The sequence below is a fragment of the Aspergillus steynii genome (genome assembly GCF_002849105.1).
Source record: "Aspergillus steynii IBT 23096 chromosome Unknown P170scaffold_8, whole genome shotgun sequence".
Classification (NCBI taxonomy): domain Eukaryota; kingdom Fungi; phylum Ascomycota; class Eurotiomycetes; order Eurotiales; family Aspergillaceae; genus Aspergillus; species Aspergillus steynii.
In genome coordinates, this window is record NW_020194405.1 from 1,371,940 (window position 1) to 1,398,669 (window position 26,730).

Genomic DNA, 26,730 nt, shown 5'->3' on the forward strand with positions numbered 1-26,730 from the left:
TAGTGAAACTGCTCCGTATGGGAGGAAAGGAAAAAGAAACTGCCATTGGTACAAATCGCATTGGCTCTTCCCGTGGGTAGGGTTAACTGTTAAATGCCTCGAATAGGGTATCTTTAGATGATCGTAGAAACTTCAAAATTCAACACCAAATGCTCGCCAGAGTCTCTCCGTCTGGGAAAAGTCTTAACCACGTCCTCGTCCCCGGAACCGACCGCGCATGAACCCCCCGCCGCGGCCACGTTCGGACCTCCATTCTCGCTCCCGTTCCTTCTCCCTTTCTTGCTCCTCCCGGATCAAGATCTTCTCGCGCTCCAGTTCCTCTTCGCTCTTCTCGACCCGCACAGAAGGTCGCGGGAGATTCTCGGTCCATCGTGGATGGGCATGGACGCAGGTTTTACCCTCCGGACAGAATCCCGCCAGATAGTACTGGCAAATGCGTCGACGCACATGACGCTTCGCGCATAGAGGTCCCAGCTGACAGTATCCCCGATCGTAATGTTCGCAGGGGGGGAGTCGGGCTTGTTCCCGCACATGTTGGTAGAGGCAATCGTCGCCGTTGGGGCAGTAGCCGGACCGCGAGAAGGACTGACATTCCGGCATCCGTCGAAGGTTGTATTCGTGTAGGTATTCGCATTTCAGGCCCTTTTTACAGAGACCCTTGAGGAAATGCTTGCAGACAAGCGATCCGTGAGTGGTGGACGGTGCCAGTCCGGAGGCGGTCGTGGTGGACGTCGTGACTCGCGACGGTGTGGGATGGCGATCCGGACATGCCGGTCCTAGAGGGCAGTGGCCCTCGCTGTAGGCTTTGCAGACGGGGACGTCGCTGGCGAGGCCGAAGCTGAAGTTCTGGCGGAGGAAAGGTAGGAAGGAGAATTCATCGTAGCTCGGGTCGCGCGCACTGTCGGTGGATAGGATTTGCGCCGCAGTGTGGCTTACATCTGCAGCCATAATGGTGAAGCTCCCAGGAGAACGTGAGAATAGGATTCAAGAAGGGGGATAAACAAGGAATAATGAATTGACGAGAGCGACTTCGAGTGTCTGAAAGAAGGCAGGAAGGTCAAAGAGATTCAAAATGGAAGGCGGTGGCAGCAGGGCAAACAAAGGCTTAGTCATGCGTATTTGGCAGTCATTCTGAGAGACGCTGGAAAGAACTGGATTCTTCTTCTTCACAACATCAACAATACTCTATACAATCAATCCCAGGCAAGGTGATAAACGTGACTTGGGAAGTCTACTGGGAAATGAAGCAAATCAGCTATCTCAGAGCCACTTGGTCAAGAATCTTCCAACTTTTGCTATATAAATGCGCTTAAAGTGATTTGGATGATATAAAAAAACAAAATGCTGCTTTGAATATTGATCTAGAAGCCATGAAATCGCTCGCAAAACTTCCTCCCGACATACTAATGCCTGGAAACACTAACACTGGCAGTTCGCTCAAGACGCTCTCTTGTGAGCTCATCACCCAATCTCGAAATTAGAACAGGGGCCAACTCCGGAGCAATAGACATGATTTATGGAGTCCAAAAGAAATGGCTACGGTGCTACCACATACCTACAAAATGTAGCCTTCTGAATCCGTTGATCTAAGCGAGTATGAAGTCTGCAGCGTCTAACCGACCCAACTTGGAAGACCAAGTGGAGAAAGATCTCTGGGCCAAATTATACCGGAATATCAGGTTGCCATCAACATTTATAGATGAATCAATCTTCGAAAACCCAGTGTGAACTTGGGCATCATGAACGAGTCACGGGGTGATACAGTACCTAGTGATATAGTGCCTACCATAGTAATTTCCGGCTTTTATCGGACAATGCGCCTCATTCCCTTCGTTGTGGATGTGCCTGGAAGCGATCCTTCAACCCCCATGCTATTACTAGTAGACTAGCAGCAAGCTGACCAACGGTGTTCCTAGATCTGGGGTGCAAATTTCGCTAAAGACCGCTCGGTCCTTCCGAGACCTTGAAAGGGGGGGGCTAAAATAACGCTACTAAACTACCCTAAAGTGATGCGACCCCAGTGGTTCCGAAATAAGCCTCTTATATCAATTCTGCTATCGCTTTGAATGCGCAAGGCTCTACTTAATCCTGGGCTAGCTGTCATAGCTGTGACTCACGGAGCATAGCTCTCTCCTTTTAGGGCCATACACCGAGGCTAGCAACTACACTGTACATGAAAGCCTCAACATCTAGTCTGTTTAGGGTAATATGGCCCCATGGTCGGAATGTGATAGCCAGGCAGAGTGCCTAACTCAGGGCTTGCCCTCTAGTCAACGACTTTCAGGATTCGCTATTTACTGCCCGTCTTCCCACTCGTCTTCTTCCTTTTTCCAATCCAAATCTCACAACTAAGAAATATCTGTATCTATCAACTCCTATCCACATCCATCCCTTCACAGTCCACGCAAAATGAGGACCTCTCTTCTTCTCACCGCGGCTCTTGCCGGACTGGCCATCGCCGAGGACACCACCACCGTCGGCTACTTCGCCGCCGACTGGACGAGCATCGAGATCCCCAGGTACGAGAGCACCGCCGCCAGCGTGGCCGGCATCAACGCCGTGGCGACCACCTACGCCGTGGGCTGTCTCAAAGACGCGCCCACCTCCCTCTGCCACATCGACAAGCCCTGGACCCTCATCCAGGGCTCCGAAACCTACAGTCTCACCGGTGTCTACACGGCGGGGCAGACCGGCAAGGAAAAAGACAACGGCGTCACCGTCACCCGTGACATTCAGTGCTCTTTCACCTCCTTCTCCGAGTCCGCCGGTTGCTCCTTTAGCTACCAGGCGACTGGGAAAATTAGCGGAGCTTCCTACTCCACCGGCACGTCGTCTTCCTCTACCTTCGCGACAGATCAGGTCGGCTACTATAAAATGCCTGTGACTGCCGGATTGTCGTCTTTTACGGCCCCCCAGGCAACGGAGACTCCGGATGCTGCGAGGGCCGTCGGTCCTGCTAGGGCTTTGATCACCGCGGCTCCGCTGGCTGCTGCGGCTGCGGTGGCTATTTTCTAGTTCTTTCGTGTTGTTGCTGCTATGGTTATGTTAATTTCATTAGTGGGTGTATGACAGTGCGTGTATAATGCATTTTGCCGATGATGAAGGATATAATGGGTGATTTCTACACCATGTGTTATCGCTTGATAGAGCATTGAGCTCTTAAACGATTGGCACCTATTAATATAATAGCTTTAATCATTCAGGGTATATAAAGCTTATTGTGTCTTATCAGATAACGCGATGGAATACACATTTGTATCTCAACCTTTTATACACTAAGTATCATCCAATTTAGCTTATGTTTGCTATTTTCGGCGAAATCAAGTGGCCTATCAAATACCATTTCCCGCGACTTAAGGCGATCATGCATCTTAGGGGTGTCGATCTTCGATCTTTTATTGTATGTCATTTTTTGAAATTGCCGATATATTGAAGGGGAGATCCGTTCAAAAAGCGTTGTAGCTTGCTGGTTTAGCTGTTGAGCTGGTGTTCCCCACCAGTTACCAGACGAGTGCTTATTCAACTAATACTAGAGGATTTTGAATCGATTCGTAGGCTTATAGGCGTGAGACTTTTACGGCGTTCACTCGAAGTTCGAGAACGACTTGAAGGGTATACTGGGCCGATTTGGGTGAAACACAACGAACCGGTTAGACGACGGCATGGGCGAATCCAAACGAATCCCGACACGGGGGAAATCGAACAGAAATGTATCGGTGCATATTGCGGTCTACATTATCTTACTCGTTTAGCGCATTGAGGCCAGGGAACTGGAATTGGAAACACGGTTGGCATCAATTCGTATTTGGAATGACGGTCGGCAGCATTGAACCAGTAGTACTCCGTAGATCGGGTCTGGTCCACTACGATCTACCGTAGACGTCCTATGCGAGTAAATACGGAGTACGGAGTAGCTCATCTGGCATCCCCCACGTAAGCCATGCCCTCACCTGGAACACGGCCAAGCTGCAGCAGGTCCAATAATGCGATCGTTGCTGGTTGCGGTTGCCCCTGCATACAGGGATCACATGCCCCATTTTCGCAGCCAAAGCACCGGCGAGATGCTCAGAACGGTATTCCGCGACCTGCGGAGGACATCTGCGATACCCCACGCATTCAGTTTAGGTTGGGACGACGGAGGCCCGGCCCTTGTTTGGCGCGGACGTGGCAGAGACGAAGGAAGCCCCAAGAATTGGGGACGGATCGCCAGCGCGGGCGCTCATGGGCTGGGCGATTCTCCCCAGAATTAGGCCGAGACAGAAAAAATAGATGACTTGTACTCCGTATAATTGACGCAAGAGTGATCCTTGACCATCCGAGAGCCAGTCAGGGTGCAGAGCAGGCATTGTCATGCGGGGATGAAAATCGCTAGTCGGCGGCTGCATTTCCCCCCACAAGCTCCCAGGTCTAGCGAACGAGGAAGGAAAAAGCAACGAGCATGAGAAGAAAAACCTTAAGGAGGGATATTTTCGAGGAAGATCCTTTCTCACTTCATTCCGATCTCTCAGTCCGGACCGAAACCATCTTTCAAACCGGGGGATGCTTTTGCACTTCTTCCGAATGTATTGGTGTAGGCCACTTGTTGATCCAACCCAAGACGCTGACATTTCGTGCGGATGGTCTGATCCACTTATCAGCGAGAAAGGGCAGAGAGAGAGAAAAAAAAAAAAAACATATAGAAAAAAGACGAGGGAAAAAAGGGCATCGCCTCCACGCCCACGGATTCTCACCGACGACGGCCCGTCCGAACCATCAAACGCCTCCATCTGCTTAACCCGTAATCATCGACTGCGACCAATATGGTCACGATCTCATCCCTCGTTGGGGGCTTGGACTGGGAGGATAAAGAAAAAAAAATAAATAATAAATAAAAAAAAACAAGGCGGGGTGGACATCATCCACTCGACGGTTAGGCCTTGTCGCGATCAGCAGCAAAGACCGCCTTGGGGCCCTTCACCATTCCCCCCTGCCTGCGTCGTCGACGCTGCAGACAGGCTGGAGAACAAGAAATCGAAGCAGTCAGCGGGGGGCGCCATTTTCTCTCATTGACGGAGAGTATGCGCGTCAGGTGAGGTGCATGACCTTTATGTCATTATGCTGCTCGCCTCGTTGCCTTCTGGTGGATTGAGTCAGCCAGGAGGCATTTTATTTTTGGAGGCGACGATGACGGACGGTCAGTGGCTGCGTCGACGAGAAGGAAGTAGAATCTAAACGAGGACGAAGGCAGAGGATGCAAATCAAATCCAATCGAAGCAAATCCAATCGAATCGTAAAACTGCGCAAAGTACCACACGTGACCCGCGCCGCAATAGGCAGTTGCGCTCATCGCCTTCGCTCTTCTTTTTCCTCTTCTTCCTCCGACTTGCCTCGATCGTTGCATTCTTATTGATCCGGGGGATTGCATTTCCTGGCTCTTCCTGATTCTTCCTTGTCCCCTGGTTCCCTCCCCTCCTTTGTTCACCGCCCCTTATGTTCTCCGGGTCCCTCTTCCCCCACTGGCGGCGTAAGGCCGCCGAGCGGTCCAGTAACAGCTCGTATGAGGTGCCATTCTACTTGAATGCGGCATACTATCCGAATTGGAGAATCTACCGTCAACAGGCTCCTTCCTCGCTCAGACTGGGATTCGTCTCGCATGTCTTCTACGCGTTTGCTTGGTACTAGCCTTACTCAACTGCAGGGGAATCCTTCGCCTGGCTCTGCTTCGAGAAAGATATTAACCAATCTGTGTTCTTTCTCTCTAGGGTCAAAGAAGACGGCACGGTCTATGTGGATCTCCCGCCCACGTCCCTTTCCTCGAAAGGGGCTTGCTTTAGTTATTGGGGTAGGATGGCTTTGCTGACCATGATGCCGAGTTTTAGTTGAGTGATGAATGGGCGGATGTGCAGATGCCGGTTGACGGCACGCAAGGCTGTCTCCGGGCGTTCACGCAACTGAAGTCGCAGTATCCCAAGCTAAAAGTTGTCCTGTCCGTTGGGGGAGGAGGCAAAGGAAGCGACACTTTCGCCGGCGTGGCCCGCAGCCAAGCCGGCGTGGAGACCTTTGCCCGGACGGCCAGGCAGTTGGTGGACCAGTTCGGTCTGGATGGCATCGACGGTAGAATCAGATCCTCTCTACGCCCTCATTTGATCTGTGGTACTGACCCTCTTGCCAGTTGATTGGGAGCACCCGGCGGACCCCCAGCAGGGATTCGATTACGTGCGTCTGCTGGCGCGACTCAGGGAGGCATTGCCTGCGCCGCGATACGTACTGGCAACCTGTCTCCCCGCGGGACAATGGGCTCTCCGGAATATCGACTTGTCCAAGGCGCAGATGTATCTGGACCTGATCAACCTCATGACCTATGACTTTTCTGGGCCGTGGACGAACGAGACAGGCCACCAAGCCCAACTCTACGGCCGCTCCCCGGGAGCGGTTTCATGCCATTCCGCCGTGTCTTATGTCCTGTCTCAAGGAGTCGATCCGAAGAAGCTTCTGCTTGGGATTCCTGCCTATGGCCGGTCTTTCCTTGACAGTAGCAAACCGGGGCAGCGATACGCCGGCTGCGGTGGGGAGGATGGAGTATTCGACTACAACGCCTTGCCTCGGCCGGGAGCTAAAGAGCACCACGATGACAAACTTGGGGCGGCGTATTGCTCCGGAGGGGATGGCGGTTTCGTGACTTATGACACACCGCGCACGGTGCAACAAAAAGCGAAATTTGTCACGAAATCCAAGCTGGGAGGATTGTTTTATTGGCACATCGGAGGAGATGCTCAGGGCTCCCGAAGTCTGATTGAAACCGGGTATAACACGCTCCACGATATGTAAACGACCCCGAGGAGCCATGGAGAAGAACATTCTTATGCAGAAAACGCAGAAACAACCCCCGAAGAAGGGGAGGGACGAAATTGGAGGCTAGTGTTTGAGTAACCGTTTAGGGTATCCCAGTATCAAATGAAAGAATGCATGTCCATTAGCCGTTTTGCATCCTGGACTTTCCCGGTGGATTGAACTGTTCTGTTTCTGGTGTTTACCATAATGGTTAGTTTAACGATGGCAGAGAGGTCTCACTCGTTTCTCTCGCTGGCTCGATTCGAAAAGAATAAGGGAACAACTATGCACAATCATGATGAAAGGTCGACAATCCAAGCGTCCATTCTTCTCGAAGCTCAGCAGGACTCCATAGATGCTGTTCCCGATCGGGTTAGTCCGACGATCGCATACCTTTTTCTCGCTGCCTAAAAATAACAAGTGAACGTCACGCATGAATCCAACGCTGCCATCCATCTAGAAGTCTAGATCAACCCGGGCCGTCTCGCCATGTCCGTCCCATGGAGCTTGGATCCTCCCCCGGCGTATGAGGAGTTGGACCCCTCCCGTCTGACTCCTCCGAGTCATGGCATCGGTCAGAGCCGCTTCTTTCGCTCCACAACCTCCTTGACCCTGGACCCGTCGGCAGGTGGCGACGAGAAGCGCCGATTATTGCTGATCTATGTTCATGGTTTTATGGGCTCCGAGGAGAGCTTTCAGAATTTCCCGAAACACGTTCATGATCTTCTCACCATCTCACTGGGCGAAAGTCATGTAATCTACACCAAAGTGTATCCGCGGTACAAGACTCGCGGCCCGATCCATGTTGCCCGTGATCAATTCAGTCAATGGTATGCAGACCTATATCTAAATGTGTTCCATTGGAAATTTCCTCCTCATCTAGCGAACAGGTTATCCCCCCATGAGGCACCTGACCTTGACATCATCCTTCTCGGCCACAGTCTCGGTGGCATCATCTCCTCTGAGGTCGCATTGGTGTCACGGAATCACCGCTTGAAGCATCGCGTTCTAGGCCTCGTGAACTTTGACGTTCCTTTTCTCGGTCTGCATCCTCGCGTGGTGGCCACCGGCATTGGGAGCCTATTTCATCGCTCCCCGGACGATCCCAGCGATCCTGAGTCCACTCCTTCTCCTGGTGGGTTCAACGTCCCGGATCAGAACCAGACATTCGACCCGGCGTTTTCCAACGATCTTCATCTCGCACGATGGAAGGGCTGGGGCGGGGCCCGTCATTTTATCTCCAAGTATTCGGAAAACCTGTCGCGGTCCCTCGTGCGGTATTTCTTCTCGTACTATGACCATGCTGGGTGCATGAATAACTACCCTGAGTTGATCAAACGGCATCGGAAATTGCTGGAGCTAGAGGCTATTGATGACTGGAACACTCCTGCCGACTCGGGAGTCAACCGGATTCGATTTGTGAATTATTTCACAACGAGCACAGGGCCCGCAAAAAAGCCTAAGAAGGGGTCTGCTCAGGACGAGCATTCACGACGGGAATCGGATACTTCATCCGTGTCGCAAACTGATACCAAATCACTTGAATCGGAGCAGAAACCAACCACTGATTATGATAAGCATGATGGTGTTGGAACTGAACATACTCAAGATCACGCAAGCAACAAAAACAAAGGTGATGGCGATAGGGAAGGCGACGGCGACGGCGACGAGGAAAACTCGCCTCCCAAATCCCTTCGGAAATTCTGCTACCTCCCTAAAGACTCGATCAAAGGACGAGACGACCTCTGGGTTCCCGTATTAATGGAAGGTGTGGACGAGGTGGTGGCCCACCAGTCCATGTTCCTGCCGCGAAACATCTACTACGACCGGCTCGTGGGTGACACGGCATCACGCATCGAATCTTGGATTCATGACGATCTCACAAAACGGGCGGTTCTGGACGGGGAGATCGGCAAGTCTGCCGGCGTGGATGGATGAGCTTATCTCTATCCTCGCGTCACATCTGCACCCAGAATATCTCAATCAAGCTTCATTCGCAGCGAGATTCCGTCACGACTGTCAGTCACGCGATGCCACTTGCGATCTGAAACCTTGATTATTCAGTCCACGTCGATCTCGATTCTTCGATCCCAGGGCCCAGCCTCCGAGTCTCAGCAAACCTTATTCCAACCTAATCTGCGGAAGGGGGCAAACAGATTGAAAGAAAGGGCCCACAAACAATATAATCAACCCTTTGTGACTACATGAAATCACGACTATCTCGCATATGATTTGCCCCGCATTTTCTCTCCATCTAACTACATGCATTAACCTCCATCGCAAGGAATCGAGCGGCGACTGAACTCAAACGATTTGTTCATCATTTACGTTTTTCCCCCTTCTTTTCTAAGGTAAAGGGCCATTTTCGTCATTTTAGTCTAGCTTTTCTGTTTAATTTGGACTTTGGAATAGCCGGTTGAGATTAATATCTATAAATTATTTCTCTTGGTCAAATCTATATAAAAATCTATACACAAATATCAAGACCACCCGTTTATCTCCCCTGTTTTATATACTAAATAGTCTAGATGTGTAAACATCCCCCCCAGAACATAAATCATAATCATACACGGTCGGTCCATCAAAGATATGGACTCAGAAAAGAAGAAGCGAGAGAGAAAGAGAAGAAAATTACGCAACGATCTTGGCAAACGCTGCGCGAATCTCCTCGATGCTCTTCTCCTGCGCCATGAGCAAGCCCAGCAGAATGCGCGAATGGGCAGGGTTCAAGTATCCGCTGGCAATCTGGGACTTGTCGCTGGAGGTCGGGACCTCGCCGTTGCCCGTGCGGGTGCTGACGACGACGGGGATCTGCGAGGATTTCACGACGTCGGTGATGGCGGCGGTGGCGGAGGATCCGATGGTGCCTGCGCCGGAGCCGGCGAACTGTTCGAGCAGGTTAGTTAAGCCCATAGATATTGAGGGGGCGTTTCAAGAACTGATCAGGATGGTTGGGGTGGTGAAGGGGAGGTAAAAGAGAACGTACCACAAGGCCCTTGGCGCCGTTCTCGACGGCCGAATAGACGGTGTCGTTCCTCATGTCCTCGTAGGCGTAGAGGATGTCAACGCGAGGGATGGACTTGATGTTGCTGACATCGATGGCAGTCTTGCCGGTCGGCTCCACGGCCGGGTAGAAGAAGTAGGGGCTGTTGGAGACGAGCTCGCCAAGGTTGCCCATCTCCGGGGCCTTGAAGGTGTCCATGGTGTTGGCGTTGGTCTTGGACGCGTAGAAGGCCGAGACAATGCGGTCGTTCATGACGATCATGGCGCCGCGGTCCCGAGCATCGGGGCTGGACGCCACGGTGGCGGCCTCCAGAAGGTTGTAAGGGCCATCAGCCGAGATGGCGGTCGACGGACGCATGGAGCCGACGACCACGACGGGCTTGTGGCAGTTGACGGTGGCGTCGAGGAAGAAGGCGGACTCCTCCAGCGTGTCGGTGCCGTGGGTGACGATGGCGCCGGACATGGTGGGATCATTGCAGACGACCTCGTTGATCTGCTTGGCCATGCGCAGCAGGATGGATGAGGAGATGTCCTCGCTTCCCACGTTGGTGAACTGGACGGCCGCGACGTTGGCGACGTCGAGCATCTCCGGCACGTCCTTGATCAGATGCTCAATAGGGACCGCACCGGACTTGTAGCCCGTGGTTGCCGTTCTGTCGGCGCTGTAGCCGGCAATTGTGCCACCTGCGACTTTGTGAGTTTGACTATTTCAGGGGAGAAGGTGAAAATGATCGGTCCGCACCTGTAGCGAAGAGGGTGACATTGGGCAGAGTGGTGTTCATCTGGGTGAAGTTGAGGCCATTGGAGTTGGTGAAGGCGTAGGTAGCGTTGGAGTTACTGCCAGCCCGGGGATAGAGGGGAGAAGCTTGGCTGGCGGCCACCAAGGCAGACACGGCAAGAGCTTTGAGATTGAAACCCATGATGAACACTGCCCACGGCTGGAATTGCGTCGAAGAGAATGCTGAAGACGCTTTCTATCGTTGATGCCGACAAAGAAAAGACCAGACCGGCATCGCAGGCATCATGGACCTTTATATAGACCGGGGAGGGACAGCACGAGGGTCCTCCAATTCGAGGCTGTGTGCCATGGCAGTGGACTCCATCGAGAATATTCCGCGATGCCCAGCATCGGATGACGATGGCATCGAAGCATGCAAAGGTGAGGGAATTCTTGGAACGCTGATCATCAGACACCAACGTGGCCCAACAAGGAAAGGTGGTTGGAGAGCATCTCCAAATCGACCGGGGCGGGTCAAATCCATCTGCGAGATAATCAATGATAGACAGAGCCAGTGTCTCGATGGTCAACTCAATTGCTAATAAATTGGGCTGCCAAGTCGGCTAACCGTTGGAACTGATCTAGCACGATCAAGTGCAGAAAGAACCACGACCCGACTCGTTTCCTCATTCTGGTGCAGCAGACACTGCCCCAGAGCGTCGTCCAAGGGAGGTTCCGTGAAAGAATGCCCGTCGTCCTCCTAATCCTCCGCGACCGGCACGACTGGGGAAGAAGATACGGGGAGGCGGAAATGTCTCGGGTGAAGTCCAAAGCCATTAGTCACGGGAATCGAAAAGTCCTGGGCCAGAGTGGATCGAGTGGGCCTCGAATTTTGGTTCTCGGTGGAGGACCCGACAGGAAGCCGGATGAGCTTGATGGCGCATGAAGATTGAAGGAGAAAAACGACAGAAAAGGAAAAAACCGCAATTTCATCCCGGAATCCGGAAGAGACTATGGAGAACAAGGAGAAGAGCCAGAACGGGGCCTGTCGATCGTCAGAAACGGTTGGGATTAATTAGTTATGTCATAACTTATTACTTAAGAGAAAAAACAACAAGACAATCAAATCAGAACACGTTCAGCGTATTCGTACACCGCGTTACACAAAGCCAGGCCGCCGCAAGAAAATCCAGGCCGTGAGAGACCGACCAACACCCTTAGGATAATGCGTCCAGGACATTCAAGTCGACGGTCAGTTTGTTCGCCGCCAAGGCCGCCGCAAAGTATGGCAGGTCCTGTCCGTGGTACACGCTGGAATTGCCGGTGATGTCGACGGGCACGATGTTGTTCTTGTACTTGCCCGTGGCCAAGAAGCCCGCCACCGCTGATGAGTTTACGTTGGCCTTCATATCAAGGGTGTTCTTCCCCGGCCGAATGACCAAATCGTTCAGGAAGGACTGGCCCACGTGGGTGCCTTCGACCGACAGGTCGAGCGTAACGTTGCCCTGCAAAGCGTGTCGGTCAGCCAACAAATTGCGTTCCCAACCAATTTCCGAGCCCGGTGGGACTCGGATTCATTAACGTGATGCAGTCATACCATGGTGATGGTCATCACGGATGGGTTGGGGATCGACACTTTGCCATGCCCGTTGTTTCCATCCGAGTCCTTCTTTCCGACGTGCATCTCGAGCAGCTTGAATCCGTCCAATTTATTCAGACCTTCCGGCATGTCTGTCAGCATCCGACACATAACCCCTCCCGGATAGTCACTTACCCTTCATTGTGACGGTCTTGTTATACGTGATGGTGATCGTAGGCAGACTGCCCTGCTTCAACTGGGGCTTTCCGTAGATGTTCAGGTGAATATCTTCGTTCAGCATCACGGCCTTTGCGAAGTCGCCAAACGCATCCGCATCGCTCAGGTCCAATTTCTGCTCGACGGGAATGACGGTCCCGTCGTTGGCCTTGATTTCGGGCACGCGGACCTGCGCGAACGGGGCGGATCCCGAGAGACTAACGTCGGCGTCGAAAGCATAGATCTTCGGGTGAAAGCGGCTGTCGCTGCCGAGGACCTGCGTCTGATTCAATTGGAAGGATTCCGGGGCGGGGTCGCTGATAACCATCGACGTGATTTCCAGAGTCGAGTCATTGATGTCGCTTTGGGCGATGTTCGGGTAGCCGACATAGACCCTATCCCGGGCAAAGGCGACGATTAGTATTTGGCCGGTTCTGATCAGCTCGTCGCCAACTTACACCGGAAGGACGACCACCAGGACGACCACGATCAAGGCAATAACATGCACCCACCACCACCGCTTGTAATGGGCGGCCACGCGGGTTTTGAAACTGGGCTTGGAGACTGGTGGCGTATCGATCGCGCCCACCTCGGTCACGTCGGGCTTTCCACCTGCCATTGTTTGTGATTCTGGACTTCGAGATGCAGAGATTCTCACTCGCTCGGATCAAGAGTGCCGGATGCAAGCCAGCCCTTGCGTCAGGTCAGCATTTTAAAATGACACGGCCACCGTGCAAAATTTGAGTGGCAGGAAACATACACCAATGGTTTCTATTCCGCTCTCCAAGCTCTCGCCTCGAAATCGAATGGCCTGCTGGACGCGTCGCACTGGAGATGGAAGAGTCAACGATTCTGGAGTCGAAGGAAGAGGGCCGAATGGAATGCGGGGTGTTGCCCCATTAGGTAAAGAAGACTGCAAGGGAAGAGAGACTCACATTTCGCAATGACGACGGGAAGTGGAAGAAAGCAACCAGTCAAAGAGCGACCGAGGATGGAAGAACACTGGGATCCTTTTCTGGTCGCTCAGAGGGTCGGGAACGCCGGGACTAGAGGGAGGATCGAGGATAGGGCAGCCACCACGTCGGATCCCCCCAAAGCTATATCTATAGAGGAACCAGACCGTCCCTTGGGCAGGGGCGGGTCCATCACATGTGGTCAACATGACAGTTAACCAGATCAAGCACCGCGGAACTCGCTTGGGGGTGGAGTGTTTGGGTTCGCTAGACCTCGTGCAGAAAAGAGGGAAGGGGTAAAATAATAATAATAATAATAATAATAATAATAATATCCACTACTCCTGCGGACTGGGAAACGCTAGGAAGGGAGAAAGGGGGCGGAGCGAACGGGAGGGTTTGACCAGAGAAAAAGGAAAGAAAAAAAAATCCGGATGGGAGGCATGACCTCGGAGGATAACCCATTCGTTCAATTGCCCGCAGTTTGGCATGAATTGCCACGATGGAAAAGGCGAAGAACGTTGCGTTTGCACGCCTGCCGAGGCAGGCGGATGGTTGACTTCCAGGGAAACCGAGCCAGACGGCACCTCCTCGCATGCCAGTCGCGGTGATACCATAATATCAGCCAGATGACGATTGGACACGGCGCAGCAACTAAAGTCTAGATGCGCATGGAATGCAACCCCGGACCTGGTCAATTTCCCCAAATTTCCCCGTGGCGATCGTTCCTTGGCGCGAGGGGGTTGCTCATTGAGGGAAAGTCGAGTGAGACTAGCAGCGGCCAATGCGAGAGACCGCCGGGATCCGACTTATTAGCATGATCGAATAATGCGACCATCATGAGTCCTGGACTAGCTCGCACAGTAGTGTGACCGGATGTCTGACTGCTCCGGGCCTTCGTCCGGTCCAGTCAGCGCGTCAACCAATTGGGCGCCATCCATGGGAAACTCTCATTTTATCGTCCCCGGTTTAGGGTCGTTAGCCTGCGTGTGGTTAATATCGCACTGGTTCGAGGGATTGTCAGGCGCACACTCCCCCTCCTTCGATACGATGGCTGGCAACGAATCATGCGGAACCAAAGAGGGGCAACGCACAGGCAAAGCAGATCGGTCGTGTAACCCTGCGAGGAATAGTCGGGATTGAAAATGCAGCACGTTGGGATGGATTTATTGGCAGGGGAAGAAGGGAGGAAAAAGAGAGGAAAGAAAAAGAGAAGGTTTGGCCGGCGGTAGGGTTCAGCCGCACGCGTGACCGTGGCTCCGGCCGGCATACAATAGAGAAGGAAAGGTTGCAGTAGAATGGTAGAATGAAGGTAGAATAATGCAGTAAATGATCCAGAAAACAGACAGATATATACTCTCCAATATACTTGTACAAGATACCATCGAGATGTACATCGCTCCGTGGAAACACGATCCGACTCCATATTTCCATCGGCCTACCGGGACACCCATCCCTGGCCTCCCATGGCTCCCCGGGGTATCAATCCAACCCATCCCGCTGTGTGAGCGGCGGATGGGCATCCCAATTATCCCAATTGATCATGAGTATCATCAGTTATGACCTCCGCAAACGGATTTCAAATGGCTGGCAAGAGCCAAAAGATGTTCCAGATGAAACTAGGAGAAATGAGAAAACAAAATCGCAGGCAAAAAAAATGGGGAATGGCAGAAGTAGCGGGGGAAGAAATGCAAAAGAAAGAAAGAAAGAAAGAAAAGAGATGAAGAAATGAAGCGAAAGAAGGTTAATGAACATTCAAAAGGTACATCACGCAGTGATTAGAAATTAAGGGGTATCCAAGAAATAAAGCCGATGCCCGCAAAGCAAATGGTAACAAGAGTTTTGGAAACCACCTGGTCCATTTGGTTTTATCAAAAGCAAGTCGTCAAGACCTGCTCGATTCCAAGTAGTGCGAAGTATATGAGAGGGGGAAGAAAAGGACAAAAGAAAAAGAAAACAAGGATGTATAAAGGAGTGTGAGAAAGGAGACCAAGAGCGACGGCTCTGGAGTAAAAGCTTGAAAGGTTTCGGACTCGTGACAGTTTCCATCACTGCTGAGACCGAAATCAGGGGGGAAAGTGCAAAGGAAGATGGGGGAAAGAAGAAATGGAAAGCATGGAACCAGGACCGACAGCAATGGCCATGGCATTTTCCGGCTGAACACGGACAAGCATCTCGCTCCAAAACCAATTTTCAGGAATTCAAGCTTCAGCAGCGACCGATTTCTTGCGCTGGAATAAACTGCGGGTCCGGGACTTGCTGCGCTGTTTCTTTTCTGGCGTGCCGCCTTGCCGGCTGCGGCCACGACCGCGACCACGCGATTGAGTATTAGATTCGTCATCGGACATATATTTGTCCTTATAAATCCTATTGAACGGTCCCATATTAGCATCCACGGCGTCGACTTGCTTCAACTAGGACGGATTGCCACTTACCAGCTGTTTCCAACCATGTTCATACCCTTCGCTGCTGCCCGTCGGTAGAATTTGGCCGCTTTCTTCAGATCTTTCTTGCAGCCGACACCTTCGGCATAGCAGAAACCTGCCTCGGCGAGGGCATCGGCATCGCCCCACTGCCCGGCAATCTCAAAACACCGCAGGGCCAAAGATTTATCCTGCTCAATGCCCCAGCCGTTGAGGTGGCTGACGCCGAGCTCGTAGATACTCAGCGCGAACTGGGCTCGATAAGCTTTTTGGAGCTCTCTAGCCCGGGCCGGGATGGACGTGTTGGAGTCGTCCACGAGTTCCACGCCGACCGAGTCCACGGCCTTCCGCAGCCACTGAACGCCCTCCCGCTGATTCGGGCGCATGCCCCAGCCGTGTCGACACGCCAAAGCATAGAGCAGCATGGCCGTGGGATGGCTTTGCTTGGCCGCAATCCGGAGGTGGTAGGTCGATTCTTTCAAAGATCCTTTCTCATGGCATTCGATTCCCTTTGTCACGTGTTCATCCGCCGTGATAACACCAGATGACGACGTCGGCCTTGCTGTCTGCGGCCGAAGAGTCGATGCCGAGTCGGCCGATGAGTTGGTTTCGTTCTTGTCATCCGCGGGGGGCGCTTCCGAGGTCGGCTGCTCTTCAGGTGCAGGGACAGAGGGCGTAGGGTCTGAAGGCACAGGCTCCGCGGGTGCCGGCTCCGAGGGTGTGGTCTTGGGAGACGGCGGAATATGGTCGGATGAGGAGGCCGCGTCGGAAGTCAACAGCCGGCGCTCGGAGGGCGCTTGTTCGTACACGGAAGGGGTTTGCTGCGATGCAATCGAGCCCTGGCGTGAAGGCGGCGGCGATGGAGTTCGTGCCGGCAAGGGCGGCTCCGCATTTTTCATCTGCTCTGGGCTTTCGAACAATGGCTCCTGCCATTCAAAATGAGGAGTCTGCAGACCGGAGAACACTACCGAGTCACGCGACACGTTTCGACCACGAGGAAGGGAGTATTTGGCGTAGATGTATGAAGAGACGGCGGACGACGGATCCTCCCCAAGATAGTTAGCTAGATCGGAGTGAGATGGGACCATGATGGGAGTGGGCTTGTGTCCACGACTCATGGCACCAGGCGGAGCGCCAGACGCTGGCTCCGAGGAGATGGTGGGAGCGGGTGCAGAAACGCTGGTGCTCGACCGACTAAGCGGGCGCGAGAAGTTGTACGACGGACGCGGCAGGTGATTCCCGTTGTTTGAGGTCTCCGAGCTCAGAGATGGCGAGCGAGGATGGGAACGGGCCATGGGAGACATGGGCGAATGGGGCATAGACACGGCACTGCAAGACGATAGCTTGCGTGGCTTTGAAAACATCGAACCCCCGTTAGAGCTGCTATAATCATCGTCGGAACTCTCTTGTTGCGGGACTCGAGAGCTGCTGGATGGCCGCGAGAGAGGCGATGCGGGCGGGGCCAGGCTCCGCGGGACGTTCAGTCGAGAGGCGGAATCGCTCGACGAAGTTCGGGGCGGTCCGGTCAAAGAAACCCCCGGGGGAGCAGCCGCATAGAATCGACGGGGCGGTTCCGGGGCAGCTCGTGCGGGCAATTCTTCTTCGGGCGACTCCGAACATGGCGCTTCAGGGATCACCGGCTCACTCCTGGGGTTCGCGTTGTAATAACTGGCATGTCCGTCGTCGCTGGCGAGATGCGACACGGAGCTGAGGCGCGGGTGTTCAGATTGCGGACGAAATTTCGGTTCTTCCACCTCGGGATTGGCTTTTTGCGTCGGCTGTCTGGACAGGCCTCGTCCTCCCTGCGAGGAATCTCCAGAGGAGGGTGCACGGAAATAACCCGGTCGAGGCTGCGATAAGGAACGAGCAACTGTCGACGGAGGAAGTCTACTCATGCGCCGCTCTCTACGGGCAGACTCCTCCAGCTGCCGGGCCAAAAGCCGACCCTGGGCGGCGAAAGCATCTAACGGGGAGAGCGCCGGCGGAATTTCACCGTCATAGTGTTCGATGCGCGGCGAGTGCGCTCCGCTGCGGAGGGTGTCATTAGAGGGAGAGCGAGTTTCGAATTGCGGTCGAGGGGGGTCCATAGTATATCGCTCAATGTGCTTTTTTTGAATCGAAAGAACTTTTTTGCTTGGTGGATAACGACGTATAAAACGATCACACGGGGGGAGAAAGACCGATCAATTCATCTATCCGAAAATAGCGGTACTCTGGGGAGCGATGGCGACTTTTGGTATCGGGAGTAAGACAATGATTGGGGCGAAATGGAGGGCTGAGCGTTGGGGTTATGAAGTCAGCCTAACGGCGAGAGAACAGGCTATCAGAAAGCGCGAGGTCATACGGAAGCGGTGATTCTGATGAGGATGAAATGGAGATGACGGGCGGAGAGAAAGAAAAAAAATTTTAAGATAATAAGATCAAAAGTGAACGAACAGCTCCCGGCAGCGAACCAGGCTTAGAGGGCCAAAACGGAACAAATTAGATAAAGGAGCGACTCAGTAGTTTGTACTGGAGAGAGGTGAAGGGGGAGGAAGTGGATCGATCGATAGGAGAGCAGCCGAGACGAAAGGAAGAAGGGCGAGAGCCAATCTAGCAGGTCAACGGGATCACAGGCCAAGAAGAGGGACGATGGACGAGCATCGTGGACAATGGAGGAGGAAGAGAAGAGAGAAAGGGAGGCAGACGGAGGAGGGGAGAGAGCGCGAGAGGGGCGAAAGCGAGACGATGAATGAGAATGAATGAATGACAGGAGCGTTCGGGTTGGCTCGTTAGGGAGTCCGCAGTGGTACCTGGTACCCGGCCACAGCAGCGCGCCGGTAGGGAGAGCGAGGTACCAGTGACGGGCCTGCGCCCTGACGATCACCGCACCAACGAGGGGCCTGCATTGACAGTCGCTCTGGGCGTCTCCACGCCGTACGGTACCGTTCGTACGCCGGCCCACGCCTGCAGCCCGCGGCAAGGGCCAGGGGGGCTGACAGTACCGTACGGTCAGGGGATCCGTGGTTTTATTGATTGGGAGGGTTCGTTTATTGAAGCCATCTGGATACATGTCTCTCTCAGTTTCTCACTCTCTCAGATACTAGTCAATGGCTTACTCCAAGTCTTCCGACCGGGCCAAACAGAGGGGGCCATCCCAAACGAAGGCCTGCGAAAAAATCCCCAAGGCCTCTTGGCGATGACGGTTAGTGCGGTTCATCCTGAGTCTGCCGGTGGAGTCCGTAGCCACTCTATTTATATTCGACGCAGTCCACAGGTCGCTGCAATTGTTCGTGCCAAATTTCCCGACCCCGTAAACCCATGGATGAGAGGGCCTGCCACGGCCTAGGTCTGTCCCCCGACAACCTCAGAGTTTTCTCGTCTTTGGGGTTTCCGATCGGGATCACCTGGAATCTGGCGACCGATGAATCTAAATTATGACTGACGATCAAATAAATCACCGGCAAGGAGGCAGGCATTGCCGAATCGGGATCTGGGGATCGCATGATCGCCCAAACCCTCGGAAAGGGGGAATGGGAAATTGGAACTGGTCGACCTTCCGGAGTCGCCTCTACTCCGTATGCTTGTGCTGTATGGGTGGAATCAATTCATGATTCAGGACGGTTCTCCTCGTCTCCTCGTCATCGTCTCCGGCCCGCCTGCTGCTTTGGTCGGCTCGTCCGAACGTCCAGTCGACCGTTGGGGTTCTGGACTCTGTGGCCGCCCGGTGATTGGCGCCGCTCGGTGGGCTGCCTTTGCTGGGCATTTCGATGGTTGCTTCTGTTAATTATTCCCCCATATTAACTCATGGAATCTTCAATCTCGATTTATTACGGAGGGGCACCCCTAGTCTTCCTCGAGAGTCCCTGGTTCCTGCAGTGTCATGCACTCCGTAGAATTCCCATGCACCTGCGCACTTACATCAGTCCCTTGGCATGATTGTGTGATATCAATGTCCATTGATGACATCGCCATCGTCCCGCCCGCAGTGAAGATCGGATCCCCAGAATATTAATAGAAATCCGATGACGACGGACGGCCTGACGACGGCAAAGATTCAAGTGCCGGTGCCAGCTGTCAAGCACCTCGCCCTTTTCTGGCCCGGCATGTGGGATAGATCTGACATATCGGAAGAATCCTTGTTTCCTGCCTTTCTATACAATGTCAGATCAACTCAACTGGGTTTGTCCATAGCCTGACGGAAAACCGCTACTTCTCTTGCGTCTACGCGTTACAGGCTCAATCCTTTACGGCGTCCTCGGTACTTATTTATGTCCCGTTCGGGCGGTTCTGAAGCCGCACGTGCCTCCTGCTGTTATACCCAGCGGTCGGCAATCGACAGGCAGGTATTTGACATGCGCAGAGATGTTCTAATTCATTTCGGACTAGATAAATGTCCAAAGGTCTCCAATTCGCTTTCGGGGTGGGTAGAGCAGGCTGTCCAACTCCGTATAGCCATCCGTTGCGTCTCTCTGCCAATTCAACCGCGTCGGAAATCTCTTCAGCCCGTCAAACTTTCCCCCACAACTAGTCTGACTATTGATACACACTAGAGGTGCTAGACAGGAGTAGCATGGACTGTCTAGCTCAACAAGACCTAGACTGTTGACTCTAGGCAAGAATAAGCATGAAGGCTCGGGGAAATCAACGTTATACTGCGTAGTTAGCGAGCCATCGATATGGTCGTTGGGGTTTTCTGCTGTTTTTTTGTCTTTGTGTTTCTCTTTGTGATGCTAGTTGGAACCTTAAACCGCCCAACTCTTAACCCACGCCTTAAATAGCAGCGCCGCTCGTGTTCCTCGTAATGCCCCATTGACAACCTGAAAAATGACAAACAAAGGGGCATATTGGGGCATTATCCAGTTCTGGTGTTATGGTTCTTAATCAGCCTTCTTCAGTCACGATCGTTTCACATGTCCAGACACGCTAGAGATGTAAATTATACCTCCTTTTCTTAATGGGTTCGTCGCAAAGGGTGTGGGGTTGAGCATTCATGTCCTGTGGAGCCAGTTACCAACTATAGCAAAGTGTGTTGTGTATCAGGTCCTTCGTAGCAGGTGGCCGTTAACAATTCAAAAGTGAGAGTCTAAAATCCATCTCCGGAGTTGTAGCTCAGTCTGGTAGAGCGGCAGATTGCAACGAGCAATCATCTGTAGGTCCCTGGTTCGAACCCTGGCAGCTCCTTTCTTTTTGCTTTTTTCACTTTTCATGTTTATTACATTACATTAATAATATGAATGAAGCTCTTTCTCAGCCTTACTACACCCATAAATCCACATCATACATCTATCTATAAACAAAGAAACAGACACGATCGTGTTAGGTCGGTCTAGGTGGTAAGGAGTGCTGTTCTTTGAAACCCCGTTCTCGTATCATTCGAACCAAAATAGTGTTTATTTATTTTAATCCCACCGATCGATCTCTTTACACGAACTCTGATTGTCCTGCGATTCTGGTAGCCGACCATTATAGCGTAGTACCCGGGGAGAACGAATGTGACCCACCGTTCTTCCTGCTTTTCAAAACCCCCCCCCCCAAAAAAATATATACCCATTATTATAATTATCCGAGGATGGGGAAATTCACCTTCAGCACGTTGATGGGTGTCGATCCCTCGCTCGACCAACGTCACCACTTCGAGACCTCCTGGCTTCTGCCTCCCCTTGCGTTCGCTTTTCTCCGCGGTCTCGTCGCGCTCTACATCTTCGTCACCAATTTCTTCATCTGGGGCTGGAACGGCACCCACGGCGATCGCGATGCCATCGGCCAGAGCTTCAGCTTCTTCACCTGGCTGACCTACTGGGGCCTGGGCTTCTACTCCCTGGTCGCCTGCGTCCATACGGCCTGCTATGCCCTCACCGGCCGTTCGGTCCTGTTCAACGCCTGGCCACGAGGCCTACGCGCCCTCCATAGCTTGTTCTACACCACCGTCACCACCTACCCTTTCCTGGTGACCATCGTCTTCTGGGCGATCCTGTACTCCGGGCCATGGTACAGCGCGACCTTCAACGGCTGGTCGAATGTACGTGTTTCGTTGACTCTCGTGTATCACGCGACGCTGCGGGTAGTGTAGCGTAGTACAGAGAATCCAGTGTTGTGTTCACGGGGTGTCTTTCGAAGAAAAATTGCTGATGATTGCTGACTGACTAACCTCTCGCCGAACCCCCTCGGTTTAGATCTCCCAACACGGCCTGAACTCGCTCTTCGCCCTCCTGGAAATCATCCTGCCGACCACAAACCCCCACCCGCTGCTCACTTTCCCCTTCCTGCTGCTCCTGCTGCTCCTGTACGTCTCGCTGGCCTACCTGACGTACCACACGCAGGGCTTCTACCTGTATTCGTTCCTGAACCCCGGCGCGCACGGCGAGAAGAGCGGCCTCGTCGCCGGCTACTGCTTCGGCATCTTGGCTGCCATCCTGGTGATTTTCGCCCTGTCGTGGGGCGCGATCTGGCTGCGGAGGAGGCTCACGCGCGCGTCGGTGAAGCGCTCTCGGTATGACCGCGAGCGCGGGATGGAGATGGAGGAGGTGGGCGTGTAGGTTTCATATCGACTCGCTGATCTGTTGATCCGGTGGTCCGTGATTCAGTGGTCTGTGATCCCATGGTCCGTGCTGGATAATGGTTCATGGACGCGTCTACCTGCTATGCGCGGGCCCGTCCGGTGGTAGTAATGAATGTACGGGGTATGGTGAACGCAGAGACTGTTCATTCTGTGGATGGTCATGTTATGTATTAATTACAATGATTATGAATGGAGATGAGTGATACGTTATCCAAAAAACAGAACTATGGAGCGGCGGGCTCAAGAAGAGGTGTACCGGTTCTTCGTCATACTCGTTCCCAGCTCGTCTCGCTGCTGCTTCCGCTGGCACTCTCTGCTGGTGTGGTTTGTCCACTGCGGATGCCGAGCATCCACCCAACTAAGCCGGCCGGAACCCACTCGCCGATGATGCTGTAGGTGCGCGCACCTCGTCCGACATAAAAGACGGGCGTCTTGGACTTTCTCCGTCCGAAAATATCCTTGGAAGGTGGCTCCAACGCGTCCATCACCGCATAGTGGAGGCACCTGGCCGGAGAGCCGCGTATCATGCCGGGTCCGGCCGACGCAACCGGCCGCTGCTCAATGCTGGAAAGATACTGGGAACCATAGAGTGATCGCTGTTGCGTGCTCCACGAAAGGACCTCTGTTCCGGTGATGTGGCTCTGAGGGCTGCGGTACTGCGGTCCGAGGTCGACATTTCCAAGTTTCAATTCCACCACATCGATGTTGCTATGCTGCAGGAGGCACAGCTCTCGTCGAAGTGATGTTGCAAAGCCTGCCATAGCCCGGGTAACGGTGACCTCGGGGCCTGTGAATGGAGCCGATAACGAAGATGATATCGAGGGGTAGACCAGAACGATGGTACTATTTGTGTTGCGGAGGGTAAGAAGGGGCAAAAGGAGCTGTGTAGTCAAGATAGGCGACAACAGCCGCGCGTTGATGCTATCGGCCCATGCGGATGGAGGGATCGTGGCGACGGGGCCAGTCACGTAGTTCGGAGAGGGAACGAGGACGACGCCGCTGAGTTGACAGGTGTGCGGCGGCACGCCTGCCATCGGCGACTGCGGCTGGGTTATCAAAGAACGAATGTCATACAACGACGGGTGGAGCTCTGAAGGCGATGAAGGCGACTGTACAGAACGATCAGCAAATTTAACAGCCTCAAAGAGTTGGGTGTCATCTACCATTGTGAGATCAAGCGAGAGGGGTCTAATGTCCTCGGTATTTTGCGACCGGATGATATGCTCCTCTTCTGCCGACGAGACCGTAACGTACACAATGTATCCTCGGCGCTCCAGATCTACTGAAATCGCCTTGGTCATCGGCTCAAGTGGCGATCCAACGACAACTACCATCGCGATTAGCGAGATGATGACAGGTGCAACGGCCACATCATCTGTCACCCACCTATTATTTCCTTCCGGGCACCATTTCCAGCCCTCCTAGCCTTCCTCCGTTTACCACTGAACTTCTTGCTGCCCAGGTATAGGACAGAACTGGTTCCTATAAAGGCGAGAAGAGCTGCACTCCATGCTCGGTGTCGAAGGGCCCAATCATAGGCACGGTCGCTCAAAGACTGGGGAGCACGAGGACGAGGCGGTGGTATCGGTTGGACGGAGGAAGGGAGCCATGATTGACTCGACAACGTATCTTTAATTGTTTTGGCGGCAATGTCGACTTGTCGGTCGATCGAGTCTGCAACCTGGAGGGAATATCTTCTTACGTCATGGGGTATCGACGCGAGCTAGAAATGCAACCACCGATGAGTCTCACGAAGCATCGTGGACGAGAAGTAGATATACTTACATAGTCAAAGAAAAACTGGTCGTCGCTGGTCATTTTGACGGGTGCCTTTTGTATTCAAAAAAATTCCAAGGGCGAGTGAAGAAAAGAAAAAGAGATGCGCCGATAAGTTTGCGATTCATTATCGGCCGGGTCACATGAGCGGGTCGCCGTCGCCCCATCGCTTTGCCTGCAGAACCATCGAACATGCTGGATCTACGAGCTCCTTCACCCATGCGACTTCCTCTCAGTTGCCCGTAAACATCGGCGTTGTTACTTTTGACTTTTGTCAAGCCCGGTCCGAAGCAATTTATCAGTCTGTGTGGCCGGGTCATTATTACTCTTAACCGGAATCAACAGCCCGAGAATATATATCTCCACCAACAGGGCCAATCCTTAATCCAGGATCAAGTTGTCAACAATACTGCGGAATCGCCACTTCACGTGATACGCCGTCGGAAATCTCCTTTCGATTACCAATCCTATCTTACTACGCCCTTCGATTTATTGCTACTCAGTGTCATGACGCGGCCATAGCTGCCTGGTAACCTGGGAGTCTACGTGGAAAATTCTCGAGTTGATGTTTGGAAGCTTACACCGAAGCTGGTTATCTTCAGCAAACCAAGCTCTTTGCTTCTCAGAAATACCAAGGACTGGCCGCTTGTGTACCTGGGCCATGCACTTCCAATATACCAATTTTTGTCTATCCGTTCTAGTCTCTAATCACCGATTCACATAGCCTTTTGGATCGTCAAAATGCATGAATTGGATCCTTTGGTTATTGAATATCAGCATGACAAGCACCGTCCTAGAGAGTCGGAGGCTCTACTGGTGCTTCGAAAAGTCGCCTCGCTGGTTAAACCTATCATGCGCCGGAGAGGCTGGAAAGTGGGCACACTCTCCGAATTCTACCCGCAACAGCGGAACCTCCTTGGTCTCAATATCAATGGAGGCCAAAAGATATGTCTCCGGCTGCGTTACCCGTCCGACCAGCGGCAATTCCTTCCCATCGAACATGTTGTGGACACAATGTTACATGAGTATGACACAAGTTTTCAGATTATGTGACTTCCGGATGCTGATGCGTACAGGCTTTGCCATATTGTTCATGGTCCTCATAACCAGCAGTTCCATGCTCTTTGGAACCAACTACGTGATGAGCACGAAGAGCTTGCCATGAAGGGATACACCGGAGAAGGTTTTCTGTCACAAGGCAAACGGCTTGGTGGTCGTCGGATGCCGGTGGAAGAAGCCCGTCGGCAAGCAAGAGCAGCAGCAGAGCAAAGACGCGCGCTCTCAGCTGGGTCCGGGCAGCGACTGGGTGGTGCACCAGTACTGCGTGGGACCGACATGCGGAGAGTGATAGCGGACGCCGCACAGCGACGTATAGATGTAACCAAGGGCTGTGCATCGGGAGCTGATAACAGCGCTGATCTCGCAGAAGAAGCATCCAGGAATGGTTTTCGGACAAAAGCCGAGGAAGATGATGCAAACGAGCAGGCTATCATGGAGGCTTTCATTGACCTAATCGAACAGGAAGAACGCGAAAGATATGGTCCTTCCTATATACCCCCAAGTCAAAATAATCCGGCTGGGCCTCGATCAAATCTATCTCCCCCGCCCGTGCCCCATGACACCAGACCTCCTGCGCCGGTGCAGCCACAAGAGCCCGTTGATCTCACATCAGATGATAGTTTGTACGAACAACCATGGGCATGTCCAATCTGCACTCTGGAGAACCCGGCCACCTTCCTTTGCTGCGACGCTTGTGCCGCAGAGAGACCTCGGCCCTCGAACACTCGGTCTGTGTCAGGACCGCCGGCGATGAACTCAGCAGCTTCAAATGACCGAAACAAGAGAAAACGACCCGCGAACCACACAGCTGGTCATAATGCATTTAAAAACCGAAGTAGCGCCGTTGAGACTCTCGCTGCATTGGATCGAAGCACCCCCAAGCGGCCTCTGGGATGGGTATGCGATTTCTGTAGCACCTTTATGGAGACGGAATGGTGGACATGCTCCAATTGTGGGACAATGAAGCCATCATCGTAATCCTCTTGGGTTGATTCTACATGCGACTATGATTGACGATTTTGATGACGCATGATGGCGCTTTCTCACAATTTTTCATGGGATACCTGTATTTCTAGGACTTAAAGATAATTTTTCCTTACTCATTTTATTCAATAGCACTCCACTCTGAATCAAGAATCCACCATGATCCATAACTTCCGATGTACTTCTACTACTCCATAGTCCATACTCCGTACAGCGTAGACCAAGACGACAGCATGACTAATGCATGACTAACCACCGGCCCGCCTATTCTGCCGGCCGTAAATCCAACCAACAATTTTCTCCCACTTTTTTCTTCCTTCCGCATCTTCAATCCTCACTCGACTGAACTTGCTCTCAACGCCAGTCCTAATTCCCGGACTGATTCTCAACCTGAATCCTAAATTGACTAACAATTAGGTATGCTTTGCTTTCCCCTTTCTTTATCTTCCCAGTGCCTTCGTCGCAACAACCTCTCCCACCTGTGCTTGAGAGTACAAAAAACAAAAAAGAGGAAAAGACCAATCCACACCTCAACGATCAAAAAAGAGAACATCCAATATGATGAGAACATTTCCAAGAACCGGTATTTTAGGAAGAGCCGGAAGAGGTATGGCGGGATTTTCACCTCAGGTGGTCCTCGTCGTCGGTGCTTATAATGGTTCTGCTGA

The 26,730-nt window shown here is 52.8% G+C and overlaps 12 protein-coding genes and 1 non-coding gene across 13 annotated transcripts; 6 read left to right on the plus strand and 7 right to left on the minus strand.

Moving 5' to 3' along the window:
• Positions 1-41: 41 nt before the first annotated feature.
• Positions 42-1,025, minus strand: yth1 (cleavage polyadenylation factor RNA-binding subunit YTH1). Its single transcript, XM_024850049.1, has one exon. It carries the CDS (start codon positions 946-948, stop codon positions 184-186), a length of 765 nt encoding a protein of 254 aa, XP_024700489.1. The 5' UTR covers positions 949-1,025; the 3' UTR covers positions 42-183.
• Positions 1,026-2,367: 1,342 nt separating this feature from the next.
• Positions 2,368-3,070, plus strand: P170DRAFT_440325 (uncharacterized protein). The gene has a single exon (XM_024850050.1). The coding sequence runs from the start codon at positions 2,410-2,412 to the stop codon at positions 3,013-3,015; it is 606 nt and encodes a 201-aa protein (XP_024700490.1). The 5' UTR covers positions 2,368-2,409; the 3' UTR covers positions 3,016-3,070.
• Positions 3,071-5,361: 2,291 nt separating this feature from the next.
• P170DRAFT_440328 (glycoside hydrolase family 18 protein) lies at positions 5,362-6,944 on the plus strand. Its single transcript, XM_024850051.1, has 4 exons — positions 5,362-5,654; positions 5,742-5,766; positions 5,859-6,093; positions 6,152-6,944. Exons 1-4 carry the CDS (start codon positions 5,470-5,472, stop codon positions 6,805-6,807), a joined length of 1,101 nt encoding a protein of 366 aa, XP_024700491.1. The 5' UTR covers positions 5,362-5,469; the 3' UTR covers positions 6,808-6,944.
• Positions 6,945-7,299: 355 nt separating this feature from the next.
• Positions 7,300-8,748, plus strand: P170DRAFT_429880 (uncharacterized protein; the record flags this gene model as incomplete). The annotated part of the gene is made up of 2 exons (XM_024847920.1): positions 7,300-7,640; positions 7,701-8,748. The coding sequence occupies 2 exons, from the start codon at positions 7,300-7,302 to the stop codon at positions 8,746-8,748; spliced, it is 1,389 nt and encodes a 462-aa protein (XP_024700492.1).
• A 509-nt stretch (positions 8,749-9,257) lies between these two features.
• P170DRAFT_513232 (asparaginase ahrA) lies at positions 9,258-10,873 on the minus strand. The gene is made up of 3 exons (XM_024855085.1): positions 10,556-10,873; positions 9,797-10,497; positions 9,258-9,696 (listed from the first exon to the last, which is right to left on the minus strand). The coding sequence occupies exons 1-3, from the start codon at positions 10,731-10,733 to the stop codon at positions 9,442-9,444; spliced, it is 1,134 nt and encodes a 377-aa protein (XP_024700493.1). The 5' UTR covers positions 10,734-10,873; the 3' UTR covers positions 9,258-9,441.
• An 866-nt stretch (positions 10,874-11,739) lies between these two features.
• On the minus strand, positions 11,740-13,332 carry P170DRAFT_274828 (DUF3712 domain-containing protein). The gene is made up of 6 exons (XM_024843161.1): positions 13,262-13,332; positions 13,087-13,154; positions 12,785-13,019; positions 12,306-12,721; positions 12,129-12,250; positions 11,740-12,036 (listed from the first exon to the last, which is right to left on the minus strand). Exons 3-6 carry the CDS (start codon positions 12,943-12,945, stop codon positions 11,749-11,751), a joined length of 987 nt encoding a protein of 328 aa, XP_024700494.1. The 5' UTR covers positions 12,946-13,019; positions 13,087-13,154; positions 13,262-13,332; the 3' UTR covers positions 11,740-11,748.
• Positions 13,333-14,052: 720 nt separating this feature from the next.
• On the minus strand, positions 14,053-14,884 carry P170DRAFT_274923 (uncharacterized protein). The gene is made up of 2 exons (XM_024843164.1): positions 14,310-14,884; positions 14,053-14,262 (listed from the first exon to the last, which is right to left on the minus strand). The coding sequence occupies exons 1-2, from the start codon at positions 14,703-14,705 to the stop codon at positions 14,230-14,232; spliced, it is 429 nt and encodes a 142-aa protein (XP_024700495.1). The 5' UTR covers positions 14,706-14,884; the 3' UTR covers positions 14,053-14,229.
• Positions 14,885-15,369: 485 nt separating this feature from the next.
• On the minus strand, positions 15,370-17,974 carry P170DRAFT_274836 (uncharacterized protein). Its single transcript, XM_024843163.1, has 2 exons — positions 15,715-17,974; positions 15,370-15,646 (listed from the first exon to the last, which is right to left on the minus strand). The coding sequence occupies exons 1-2, from the start codon at positions 17,787-17,789 to the stop codon at positions 15,481-15,483; spliced, it is 2,241 nt and encodes a 746-aa protein (XP_024700496.1). The 5' UTR covers positions 17,790-17,974; the 3' UTR covers positions 15,370-15,480.
• P170DRAFT_274835 (uncharacterized protein) lies at positions 17,975-19,011 on the minus strand. The gene is made up of 2 exons (XM_024843162.1): positions 18,801-19,011; positions 17,975-18,744 (listed from the first exon to the last, which is right to left on the minus strand). Exons 1-2 carry the CDS (start codon positions 18,835-18,837, stop codon positions 18,161-18,163), a joined length of 621 nt encoding a protein of 206 aa, XP_024700497.1. The 5' UTR covers positions 18,838-19,011; the 3' UTR covers positions 17,975-18,160.
• A 1,771-nt stretch (positions 19,012-20,782) lies between these two features.
• Positions 20,783-20,865, plus strand: P170DRAFT_t177. The gene has a single exon. It is a non-coding gene; the product is annotated as a tRNA-Cys (tRNA).
• Positions 20,866-21,185: 320 nt separating this feature from the next.
• On the plus strand, positions 21,186-22,459 carry P170DRAFT_440338 (uncharacterized protein). The gene is made up of 2 exons (XM_024850052.1): positions 21,186-21,703; positions 21,858-22,459. Exons 1-2 carry the CDS (start codon positions 21,254-21,256, stop codon positions 22,218-22,220), a joined length of 813 nt encoding a protein of 270 aa, XP_024700498.1. The 5' UTR covers positions 21,186-21,253; the 3' UTR covers positions 22,221-22,459.
• Positions 22,460-22,509: 50 nt separating this feature from the next.
• On the minus strand, positions 22,510-24,061 carry P170DRAFT_366900 (DUF1776 domain-containing protein; the record flags this gene model as incomplete). The annotated part of the gene is made up of 4 exons (XM_024844778.1): positions 22,510-23,352; positions 23,407-23,570; positions 23,630-23,966; positions 24,029-24,061. 4 exons carry the CDS (start codon positions 24,059-24,061, stop codon positions 22,510-22,512), a joined length of 1,377 nt encoding a protein of 458 aa, XP_024700499.1.
• Positions 24,062-24,760: 699 nt separating this feature from the next.
• Positions 24,761-26,056, plus strand: P170DRAFT_450193 (metalloendopeptidase WSS1; the record flags this gene model as incomplete). The annotated part of the gene is made up of 2 exons (XM_024851106.1): positions 24,761-25,044; positions 25,096-26,056. The coding sequence occupies 2 exons, from the start codon at positions 24,761-24,763 to the stop codon at positions 26,054-26,056; spliced, it is 1,245 nt and encodes a 414-aa protein (XP_024700500.1).
• Between the last annotated feature and the right edge of the window lie 674 nt (positions 26,057-26,730).

Excerpts from the sequence above, each read along its gene's own strand:
- P170DRAFT_274828 (XM_024843161.1), bottom strand. The coding sequence starts at position 12,945 with ATGGCAGGTGGAAAGCCCGACGTGACCGAGGTGGGCGCGATCGATACG. Across the intron at positions 12,251-12,305 it reads CAAGACCGTCACAATGAAGG|GTCTGAATAAATTGGACGGA; the intron begins GTAAGTGACTAT and ends ACATGCCGGAAG. Across the intron at positions 12,037-12,128 it reads CCGTGATGACCATCACCATG|GGCAACGTTACGCTCGACCT; the intron begins GTATGACTGCAT and ends CACGCTTTGCAG.
- P170DRAFT_274836 (XM_024843163.1), bottom strand. The coding sequence starts at position 17,789 with ATGGACCCCCCTCGACCGCAATTCGAAACTCGCTCTCCCTCTAATGAC. Across the intron at positions 15,647-15,714 it reads AACATGGTTGGAAACAGCTG|GATTTATAAGGACAAATATA; the intron begins GTAAGTGGCAAT and ends ACCGTTCAATAG.
- yth1 (XM_024850049.1), bottom strand. The coding sequence starts at position 948 with ATGGCTGCAGATGTAAGCCACACTGCGGCGCAAATCCTATCCACCGAC.
- P170DRAFT_440328 (XM_024850051.1), top strand. The coding sequence starts at position 5,470 with ATGTTCTCCGGGTCCCTCTTCCCCCACTGGCGGCGTAAGGCCGCCGAG. Across the intron at positions 5,767-5,858 it reads AAGAAGACGGCACGGTCTAT|TTGAGTGATGAATGGGCGGA; the intron begins GTGGATCTCCCG and ends GCCGAGTTTTAG. Across the intron at positions 6,094-6,151 it reads CGGTCTGGATGGCATCGACG|TTGATTGGGAGCACCCGGCG; the intron begins GTAGAATCAGAT and ends CCCTCTTGCCAG.
- P170DRAFT_274835 (XM_024843162.1), bottom strand. The coding sequence starts at position 18,837 with ATGGCCCCCTCTGTTTGGCCCGGTCGGAAGACTTGGA. Across the intron at positions 18,745-18,800 it reads GCCCGGTCGGAAGACTTGGA|ATGGCTTCAATAAACGAACC; the intron begins GTAAGCCATTGA and ends ACATGTATCCAG.
- P170DRAFT_440338 (XM_024850052.1), top strand. The coding sequence starts at position 21,254 with ATGGGGAAATTCACCTTCAGCACGTTGATGGGTGTCGATCCCTCGCTC. Across the intron at positions 21,704-21,857 it reads CCTTCAACGGCTGGTCGAAT|ATCTCCCAACACGGCCTGAA; the intron begins GTACGTGTTTCG and ends CCCTCGGTTTAG.
- P170DRAFT_274923 (XM_024843164.1), bottom strand. The coding sequence starts at position 14,705 with ATGGAGTCGGATCGTGTTTCCACGGAGCGATGTACATCTCGATGGTAT. Across the intron at positions 14,263-14,309 it reads CGTATCGAAGGAGGGGGAGT|GCTAACGACCCTAAACCGGG; the intron begins GTGCGCCTGACA and ends AACCACACGCAG.
- P170DRAFT_513232 (XM_024855085.1), bottom strand. The coding sequence starts at position 10,733 with ATGGGTTTCAATCTCAAAGCTCTTGCCGTGTCTGCCTTGGTGGCCGCC. Across the intron at positions 10,498-10,555 it reads TGTCACCCTCTTCGCTACAG|GTGGCACAATTGCCGGCTAC; the intron begins GTGCGGACCGAT and ends ACAAAGTCGCAG. Across the intron at positions 9,697-9,796 it reads ACGGCGCCAAGGGCCTTGTG|TTCGCCGGCTCCGGCGCAGG; the intron begins GTACGTTCTCTT and ends CTGCTCGAACAG.
- P170DRAFT_440325 (XM_024850050.1), top strand. The coding sequence starts at position 2,410 with ATGAGGACCTCTCTTCTTCTCACCGCGGCTCTTGCCGGACTGGCCATC.